Source organism: Perissodus microlepis, chromosome 10 (genome assembly GCF_051167445.1).
Source record: "Perissodus microlepis isolate ML-2025 ecotype Zambia chromosome 10, ASM5116744v1, whole genome shotgun sequence".
NCBI lineage: Eukaryota > Metazoa > Chordata > Actinopteri > Cichliformes > Cichlidae > Perissodus > Perissodus microlepis.
In genome coordinates this window covers 33,650,390-33,660,975 of record NC_140470.1, presented here as the reverse complement: position 1 = coordinate 33,660,975, position 10,586 = coordinate 33,650,390, and the positions used below count along the sequence as shown (strand labels likewise).

At 47.1% G+C, this 10,586-nt stretch overlaps 1 protein-coding gene across 1 annotated transcript; it reads left to right on the top strand.

Moving 5' to 3' along the window:
* Positions 1-4,522: 4,522 nt before the first annotated feature.
* Positions 4,523-6,657, top strand: LOC146379816 (GTPase IMAP family member 1-like). Its single transcript, XM_084941188.1, has 2 exons — positions 4,523-5,381; positions 5,455-6,657. Exons 1-2 carry the CDS (start codon positions 4,820-4,822, stop codon positions 6,198-6,200), a joined length of 1,308 nt encoding a protein of 435 aa, XP_084797314.1. The 5' UTR covers positions 4,523-4,819; the 3' UTR covers positions 6,201-6,657.
* Positions 6,658-10,586: the final 3,929 nt, after the last annotated feature.

Here is a 10,586-nt window from a genome sequence, read left to right as displayed (position 1 = left end):
AAACACATCATTGTGGAGACCCGGTGCTGAGTGTGATGGTGCTGGACAGGTGGGGGCCGAGTCTGACAGACTGTGGTCTATTTGTCAGGAAGTCCTTGATCCAGAGGCAGATGGGGGTGGAGAGTCCCAGGTGAGACAGTTTCTGGACCAGGATCTCCGGGATGATATGATTGAATGCTGAGCTGAAGTCCAGAAAGAGCATTCTCACATAGCTTCCTCGGTGCTCCAGGTGACTCAGCGCAGTGTGGAGCGCTATGGTGATAGCGTCCTCGGTGGATCGATTTGTCCTGTAGGCAAATTGGTGGGGGTCCAGAGTGGGAGGCAGACCGGCCCTGATGTGCTGACAGACCAGTCTCTCAAAGCACTTCATCACTACAGGCGTAAGTGCAACAGGCCTGTAGTCATTTGGGCTGACCACAGCTGTCTTCTTGGCGATGGGGATGATGGTGGAGGTTTTGAGGCAGGGTGGGACGGTGTTTGATGACAAGGAAAGGTTGAAGATTTTAGTGAAGACTCCGGTCAGTTCGTCAGCACATGCTCTGAGAACCTTTCCATGTATTCCATCAGGACCTGCCGCCTTCCTGGGATTCACTGACCTTAGAACACACCTCACTTGATGCTCCCTAAGTGTTAGTGTGCCAGTGCTGGAGGCGGGTGGAAGTGGTGTGACAGCTGAGGGCCTGGTCGTCTCAAAGCGGGCGAAGAAACGGTTTAGATCCTCAGCCAGCGAGGCATCAGTCCTAGATGTCGCCTGGTTATTGCTTCTGTAGTTGGTAATGTGATTGATCCCCTGCCACATTTTTCTGGGGTCGTTGTCAGCAAAGTGATCTTCAATCCTCCTCCTATAGGCAGCCTTAGCTTTCCTGATGCCTCTACTCAGGTCTGCCCTGGCCGCCCTATACACAGCCCTGTCCCCTGACTTGAAGGCAGTGTTGCGGCTTTTTAGGAGGGATTGCACTTCGCTATTCATCCAGGGTTTTTGATTTGGAAACACCCTGACCCTTTTGTTGACGGTGACATTGTCAACACAGTTCCTGATGTATGAGAGTACAGTGTCCGTGTACTCCTGGAGGTTGTGGCTCCATACAGTTGTTGAGAAGCAGTCCTGCAGTTGAGAGAGGGCTCCTTCAGGCCAGGTTTTTATTGTCTTTGTCTGGGGCTTTGTTTTTCTCAGCAGGGGGGTGTAGGTGGGGGTGAGGGACATGCAGAGGTGGTCAGATCCAACCAGGTGGGGGAGGGGTGTTGCTCTGAAAGCATGCCTGATGTTTGAATAGACATGGTCCAAAGTGTGTTCTCCTCTCGTAGCAAAGTCCACAAACTGGACAAATTTAGGAAGCACAGTCTTTAGGCACGCTTTGTTAAAGTCGCCGGCGACAATAAAAACCCCATCGGGGTGGGCAAGCTGTTGTTTGTTTATCTGCACGAGACTGTTAGATGTTTATGTGTTGAGCAAGAGGCTGAGAGCCGTGCCAACATTAGCATCCGGCGGTATATAAACAGCTATCACAATAACTACTGTAAACTCCCTCGGGATGTAAAAAGGTCTGCACGAGACTGCCAGAACCTCCAAATCAGGAGAACAGTGTGTGTGAATGATCCTGCTGTTACAACACCACTCGTTATGCACGTAAACACATAGCCCCCCTCCTCTGCTTTTACCTGAGTTGCTGTTTCTGTCATGCCGGTGTAGCGTGCAGCCTGCTAACTCGACTGCAGCGTCGGGAATCAGCGGGTGAAGCCACGTCTCCATAATAAGAATAATGCTGCAGTTACGTGCAAAGCTCGTGGTGGCTATCTGTAGCTCCAATTCGTCCAATTTGTGGGTGATGGATCTGGCGTTCGATAGGAAAAGGCTCGGAAGTGCTGGCCGGTGTGGATGTTTGCGTAGCCTAGCGTCTGAGCCCGACCGGCATCCCCTCTTCTGCTTTCTTTCCCTCCGTCGCCTTCTACGCTTGCTGGGCGGGCAGACCATCCACGGTGACCCTGGCGGTCTCGCTATCTCCTCCAGGATGTTGTGTGTTCGCTGATAGTCGCCAGAAACAGACAAACTATATTTAAAACCTAGGTCAATTAGGTTCTGGCGACTGTAAGAGATGGCGGCGTTACAAACATTCAGAAATATCCACATTAAAAGTAAAAACGAGCACCAAACTGGAGAGCTAAGAGCCGCTGCACCCGTGCGTGCCGCCATCTTGTATCTTGATGACCTTGTAGTACCATATCACCCTATTAGAGCACTTCGCTCTCGCTCTGCAGGCCTACTTGTTGTTCCTAGAGTATTTAAAAGTAGAATGGGAGGCAGAGCCTTCAGTTTTCAGGCCCCTCTTCTGTGGAACCAGCTTCCAGTTTGGATTCAGGAGACAGACACTATCTCTACTTTCAAGATTAGGCTTCAAACTTTCCTTTTTGCTAAAGCATATAGTTAGGGCTGGACCAGGTGACCCTGAATCCTCCCTTAGTTATGCTGCAATAGACGTAGGCTGCCGGGGATTCCCATGATGCACTGGGTGTTTCCTTCCCACTGTCACCAAAGTACTTGCTCATAGGGGGTCATATGATTGTTGGGTTTTTCTCTGTATGTATTATTGTATGACCTACTGTACAATATAAAGCGCCTTGAGACAACTGTTTTTGTGATTTGGCGCTGTATGAATAAAATTTAAATTGAACTGAAATTGAATTGAAACATGTTGTCCACCCTGGAGGAAGTGTAGTTAACTCGGTGGGTGCAATATTTACCAGAACTGCTTCAGGCCTATAACAATTTTGCCCATGCATCTAAAGGTTACAACCCCCACTCCTTGATGTTTGGATGGAATTTGGATGGAATGCTCGTCTGCCAATTGAGCTGTCTATCATCACCCTCCCTACCCCGGATCCAACGGCACCTCCAACGCTTACCTCCCCTCTGATGTGGACATCGGGTCAGCTGGAGGTGCAGTCGAAGATTGCAGCGGTCCCAGATCAGATGTACACACTGGAACTCTTTCCCATGTTGCTGTCTGTGTTTATTGTGCTATGGTGTGTTGATATCTGTGCATTCCTGTATTATCCTTCTGTGTTGTACATTTCGAGGTTTTTTCTCCTCTCTACCTAGCCTGACCTGTCTCCCCAATGTGATGTTTGTGTATTGTATGTACGGTCGGCAAGGTCTGTCATCTCGGTTGTGGGCAAAAGACCTGCAACTGACAAATAAAGGCTATCTCATCATATCTCATCTATGAGGATAAAGAGAGCCACAGAGCCAACAACCACCCAAGAGTGGGTTAAGAGACATCATGAACACCTGAGGCTGACATGCCAAATGGTGAAGAAGAGCAGGGAGAAGGCTGCAAGCCGGATGAAGGACAGGTATGATGTTGGAGCTAGAGCAGCTCCATTGCTCCCAGGAGAAAGGGTTTTAGTCCATACAACAAGAAGAGACGGACATGGTAAACTGGGAGGAAGAGATCCAAATCATAGTCGGTCAGCCAAACCCTACAAATCCAGTTTACAGAGTTCAGCTGGACGGTAAGAATGTTAGAGTGGTTCATCACAATCATCTGCGCTTATGTACTTTTCTACCTTCTGATAACTATGCAACAAGAGGTGATGCCCCAGAACCAGAGACTACTGCCACGCAATGTTCCCTCTAAGCAGCGCGCGTGCGTCAACACAGAAACAAAAGGCCCGCCACAGAGCTCATTTACACGTTTAAATGCGATGATTAAATTATATTACAAACATGAACATGACAACGCACGCGCTTTAATGTTTATATACTTACGTGTTGGCAGTAGCGGTTTTTGATACGGGCAACATGGGCGGTTGCCCGGGTGACCCTTGGGTTGGGGGATTTGTGTTCATACTGGAGTGCAAAATTAAAACCAATGGAAGATGGACAAGAAAAGTTCAAAGCCATCAGGTCCTCAGTTTAGAAAAAATAGAAAAGAAGAGGAAGAGAAACAAGCAAAAGATCAGAATCAGAATACTTTATTAATCCCTAAGGAAATGATGTGGGTTACAGTTGCTCCAAGAAGAAATGGTAAAAATAGCAACAGTAACAGACTAAACTCCAAACAATACATTATGTTACAGATTTTAATAGTAATTAGTCATTGTCAGTTGTTGATTTGTCCTGTTCTCATTGTATGATGAATTATGATGGCTGTTTGGTAGCTGTTTGCATACTATGCACACTCTCTCTCTCTTCATGTGTGTGTGTGTTTCTCTGGTGAAATTCAGTATTGTTCCGTCAACAGTTTTATGTTAATGTAAAATCCTTAATATTATACACACATTTATACACACACATAAAGTTTGATGTGGAATGTCCGCCCAGGGCACCAAACAGGCTAGGACCGCCACTGCGTGTTGGAACACAACTTCCACTCACGTCCTTCACAATAAGAGCTCCAGTCTGAAGGCTGCACCCGGACAGTCGTCGTTTACATTTCTTTCAGCACTAATAACGTGAACCATCATTATTACTGATAAAAACACGTCGATGGTCTGCTACACGTGACGCACACGGCACGTGGCGTGTCCCCGTGCTTTTATTTTGAAGGCGTCGTCGTGTTTCCTGAAGAGACGAAAGTAAAGAGCACTCCTCAGTAACTTCCGGTGTGCCTTCGTCAGGTCTCCGCGGTCCTGCTGAGTGTGTGTGTCACAGTGTTACACACACACTCAGCACTGCAGGCACACCTGTTCAGGTGTGTGAGGAGCTTCCTGTCAGACTGAAGCAAGTGCGTGTTCACACTCATGTTCCTGAATCCATCACTCTGCTGCTGGAGGCTCCTGCACGCGCTCAGTTTGGACTCACCTGGGCTCGTGCTCACACATGGATCCTGATCCAGGTCCAGACCTGACTGTGGTCCTCCTGGGGAACTGTGGAGTGGGTAAAAGCGCTTCAGGAAACACGGTTTTGGGCCGAGCGGCGTTTGAGTCAAAGACGTCCTTCAAGGCGGGAGAGAGCGAGATCAGAGAGGAGGCGGGGCGAGTGTTCGGGAAGGTGATCCGCGTCATCGACACTCCGGGAATACTGGGACGAGAGGAGCCCGTCGGGAGGTGCTGTCGGCACGTGCTTGAGTCCCCCGGCTCTCACCTGTTCCTGCTGGTGGTTAAAACGGACCGATTCACTGCCGAGCAGGAACGTGGCGTGGAGGCGGGGCTCGCAGCGGTGGGAGGGCGGGGCTTCAGCCGCTGTTACCTGCTCTTCACGGGTGGAGATGCCCTGAAGAACACGTCGCTGCACGACTTCATCTACCAGGACCGGCAGAGTCCGCTCCCTGGCGTGGTGGCGAGGTTCTCCGGGAGGGTTCACCTGTTCAACAACGAGGACGCAGGAAGAGAGCAGGTCCGAGAGCTGCTGCTGAAGGCGGGGCTTCTTCGCTGCCCACCAGGTAAGACAGGAACTGCACGCTCACACAGACTGTACACTGAAGATGGTCACATGTTTGTGTCTGTGTCCTGCAGCTGAGTGTGTGGGGTCAGAGGTCAGGAGGATCCTTCTTATCGGTCCTCCTGGAGGCGGGAAGAGTTCTGCTGGGAACTCCGTGCTGGGCCGCCGCCACTTCGAGGTGGACCGCGACTTCCACGGAGGCGGGAGAGGACACACGTGCGGCGAAGCAGAGGGGGGGCGGGTCTTCATGGTGGACTCGGCGGGACTCTCGGGTGAAGGTCTGACCCGGGAGCAGCTGCTCCGCGACGTCGAGAGCGCCGCCCGGCTCGCCGATCCGGGACCTCATGTGGTGGCGGTGGTGGTGAAAATCGGCCAGCTTTCAGCCGCAGACTCGCGGGCGCTCGCCCTCCTGACCGAGCTGTTGGACGGCGTGGCATCCCGACACGCCGCTGTGCTGTTCACTCACGGAGACGCTCTGGGAGAACGCCGTCTGCAGGACGCGATCCGGGCGAGCCGCCGCGTGTCAGACCTGGTGTCCCGCTGCCGGGGGCGATACTGCGTGCTGGACAACACTCGCTCAGGAGAGCGGGCGCAGGTGGAGCGCTTTCTCCACCTCGTAGACGACATCGTCAGAGAGAACGATGGACGCCACTGGAGCTGGGACGAACTGAGGTCAGGTGACTCGGGGGACACTTCCTGTTCGAACAACGTTGTCGAGCATGCGCTCGCCGCGAGGACTCCTCCCTCTCTGCTGAGCGTGTGCTGGCGTCTCCTGTGTCTGAGCGCGCTCTTTGTGAGGCGTCATTTCCACTGGATTTAAATGATGGCGACAGATGAAATCTTTGGATTATGTCTGTTGTCATGAATCAAACCAGTAAAATAAGATGTGCTCGCACCTGTCTGTTGGCGTTGATCAGTAACTCCTTCACGTGAACTCGTCTGTGCTGCCGGCGGTGATCGCTGGTCTCGGTTTCCAATATTAATAATAAACATCATGTTTGACTCTTTATTATGTACTTATTAGTTTTTGGTTGGATTAAGTTTGATATTCATTAGATCAGTGCCTCTTTAGTCATTAATTTGATTATTTAATATTAACGGTTTAATTTAATCATTGTCTCTGCTGGTTTTTGTTAATGTTTCTAGCAAACTATGCCTGTTATGTTTATTGCCTCATTTGTTGCAGCTTAATTTTTTAGACGACATTCTGGCTGCAACAGCTGCCAAAAATTTACTGCAAATATGAACTTTTGAATAAAAAAACATGTTTTGTATTATACAGCTCTTCTGTGCTTTGTCAATAGGAGACGGTAATCAAGCTTATTTGAATTGTATTTTAACAGGTTTAAATTATATTTGTTTTATTTCAATGTAATTATTCTGCAAAAACCAAAGTTCACTGAATTTTAATTCAATTCAGTTTTATTTATATAGCACCAAATCACAACAAATGTCGACTCAAGGTGCTTTATATTGTACATTTCTCAACAAAGTAAACCGTTATATATTCTACATTATCACTGTATTTTCCACAGTGAAATACTGGCAACCACAGCTGCCAGTATTTTACTGTAATATTCAACTTTTTAGTATGATACTGTATTATTTTATACAGTCTCTCTATATTTAACGAAGTGTTAAAACTGTTGTTTTCACATGAATTACCCATAAACAATTTTACAATTTAATTTTAAATTCATAGTCATTTACTGAAAAAAATAAAATAAAATAATTATTTACTGTGAAATTTATGGTTGCCAAAATAGTTTTGTGTTCTACATTTACAGTTTATTTTTTACGTTGATTTCTACAGCATTTTTTTTTTTTTTTTTTTCAGTGTAGGGCAGATCCTTTTAGGCCAGCATGAAATTCTAGCTGTGATAACAGGATGTCCTGGTCGACCGTGTCAAAAGCTGCTGACAGGTCCGACAATAAAAGGGCAGCAGGGCTGCCAGAGTTAAAAGAATATTATTAAAAATCCTTAAAAGTGCCGTCTCAGTGCTATGAAGTGTTTTAAAGCCAGATTAACATTTTTCAGAGATGTTAAAATCAAGGTGGGCCTGCAACTGTAAGTAGACTTTCTCCAAAACTTTCGACAGAAAAGGAAGCTTTGAGATTGGCCTGTAGTTGGACAGAACAGTTGGATCCAGGTTATGTTTTTTAAGAAGAGGCTGAACTACAGCTTGTTTAAAGCATGATGGGACGCAGCCTGTAGCAAGGGACGTATTAATTAATATTAATTAATATTAATTAATTAATAAAAAGCCCAACAGTATTAAAGTGTTTTTAAGCAAGCTTAGGGGGAGACAATCAGAGGGGCAGTGTGATGATCTTAGGTTATGAACTACCTCAGTCAAGTCATTAAGGGAGATGGGATCAAACTGCTCTAAGACAGCTGAGCACACAGGAGAAGGACTCGGATCTGAGGCAGCAGACGACGAGACGAGAGCCCTAATCGATAGGATCTTGTTGTTAAAAAAATGCTAAAAAAAAAAATCATCACAAATACTTGGTGAAGAAATGACTCCAGCATTATCACATGAACTAAGAAATTAAACAAGTACCTGAGGCCTGTGACTGTTTACTGACGCTAAGTTTGAGGCAAACTGTGTCTTTACAAACATGACGTGTGTCCATGCTTTCATTTAATGGTGTCGTGTTTCCTGAAGTGACGTAATGAAAGTAAAGCACAGTCCTCGGTAACATCCGGGGAGTCGCGGTCACCTACTCTGAGCTGTTTTCCCCTGAACAGGTGAGTCCTGCTGAGTGTGTGTCAGTGTTACACACACTCAGCACTGCAGGGACACCTGTTCAGGTGTGTGATGAATTTCAGTCAGACTGAAGCAGGTATGTGTTCACACTCATGACTGTCCCGGGAATCAGAACCAGAAAAACGACATTTAAATGGTTACCATGGCGAGTTTAAGTCCATTTTAAAGGAGCGAGAGAAAAACAGTTTTCAGTTTTCAGGCCCCTCTTCTGTGGAACCAGCTTCCAGTTTGGATTCAGGAGACAGACACTATCTCTACTTTCAAGATTAGGCTTCAAACTTTCCTTTTTGCTAAAGCATATAGTTAGGGCTGGACCAGGTGACCCTGGATCCTCCCTTAGTTATGCTGCAATAGACGTAGGCTGCCGGGGGATTCCCATGATGCACTGAGTGTTTCTTCTTCACTCACTATGTGTTAACAGACCTCTCTGCATTGAATCATACCTGTTATTAATCTCTGTCTCTCTTCCACAGCATGTCTTTATCCTGTCTTCCTTCTCTCACCCCAACCGGTCGCAGCAGATGGCCCCGCCCCTCCCTGAGCCTGGTTCTGCTGGAGGTTTCTTCCTGTTAAAAGGGAGTTTTTCCTTCCCACTGTTGTGGGATTGTATGATTGTTGGGCTTTTCTCTGTACCTATGAAGCGCCTTGAGGCGACTGTTGTTGTGATTTGGCGCTATATAAATAAAATTGAATTGAATTATCCCAGTTTTAATCTCTTTACATTTCCTACCAGTACATTTTAGAATTTATTTTAAAAATGTAATCCTTGGTGGTCAAGCCCCAGCCTGTATTTCTGAACTTCAAGAACCCTACATCTCTTGCAGTTTTGGATCTTCCAGTCAGAAACTGTTACAAGGTGTGAAAAAAGGTCATTATCAGCAGAGGTTTCAGGTAAAACCATTGTGAGACCCTGCCTCACCCTATCATGAAACTTATGATAGTGTCTGGGATGGCATCTCAAAACCGGATTGTAGGAGGCAGACCTCTTTCAATCCATCTGTTTTCTCTGTCCAAAATCTTGTCCTGTTGATGTGGCTCTTCTATCTTGTGGCTCTTTGGTTTCTCCAATGTAGAGTTCTGAGCATTCCTCGCTGCACTGCACATACACTGCGTTGTTAAGTTTGTGTTTGGGATGAACCAGTTTGTGTCTGAGTGTGTGGCTAGGTCTGAAGTACACTGGGATGTCGTGCTTGGAGAAGACTCTCCTGAGTTTCTCTGATAAACTTGCTACATCAGGGATGATGATGTTGTTCTGTTTGTCCTTCTGATCCTCCCTCGTTGGTGTCTGATGTTCTTTTCTGTGCATCTTTGCTATTCCAAGTTTGTGTTCCAGAGGGTGGTGGGAGTCAAAGAGGAGGCACTAGTCTGTGTGTGGGCTTCCGGTAAACTTCACTGTTGGCCATTTACCATTTACTCCAGTATGAACACCCATCGCTCAACTTGAGGATCACCACAACATGATCTAACAGACCGACACCTTAGTTCACAGATTCGATTTGTCTAGGGTGTATTTCTGAGATTTCACACAACCCAGGATTCAAATCATGAATCCATGATGGGCTTGGATTTACAACATTATAAACGAAATATTTATATTTGGAAGCAGTCGGACCCCCTCCCCTTTCGACGGGTTGTGTGTGAGACCCTAACCCTTTAAATCATCAAACTGTAAATTATAAATTGTTATTGATCCTTTACCCCTGGCCCTACAGTGTATATTTATTTTCTTACTCTTCTTATATTTATCGTTTGTTTACTTGCACTGCTGAAACTGGAGCCTCGTCGTCTCGTCTCTCTGGACTGTCTGTAGCGGAGATGACAATAAAGTTTACTTTGACTTCAGCAGCGAGCACGCGCACCGAGGGCTCTCGCGCTCACTTTTCGCGTATAAAATTTCGAAAAAACATCGGTGCAAATTATAAGTCTGTATCATGATGTCTGGTGTTTTCGTGTTTGTTGGTTTGTTTTTATTTTGTTTTATTTTGCGAGTTGGTTATTAGACGCTGCTCCCCGCCGCCCCGCCCTCTCCTCCCTGTGCAGCAAGCAGCAGGCGCACCTCGCAAACGGAGGGCGCCCTTACTCCCAGCAGATAGAAAACCGATCGGTGCCTGTGACATTCCCAATATGCGCTGGCTGACGTCGGGGCAGCATGAGTACGAGCATTTCTTTTTTTTTGCTGATGCCCGTGATGCCGCCCCCCACCACGATGCCGCCCCGGGCAACCGCCCGTGTCGCCCGTATCAAACACCGCTACTGATAATACCTCCCACCCACTCCATGACATGCTGGCTATCACAGCAGCAGTGGGAGAGTGAGATTACCAGATGAACATAAACACGCACCATCTAACACACTGTGAACACTGCAATAGTTACAGCCTTTTCACACACGCTCTTTTCTACTCTGGAATATTCTCGTCAATTTTCTTGATATTT

Coding starts and splice junctions, on each gene's coding strand:
- LOC146379816 (XM_084941188.1), top strand. CDS start 4,820: ATGGATCCTGATCCAGGTCCAGACCTGACTGTGGTCCTCCTGGGGAAC. Junction 5,382..5,454: donor GCTTCTTCGCTGCCCACCAG/GTAAGACAGGAA, acceptor TGTGTCCTGCAG/CTGAGTGTGTGGGGTCAGAG.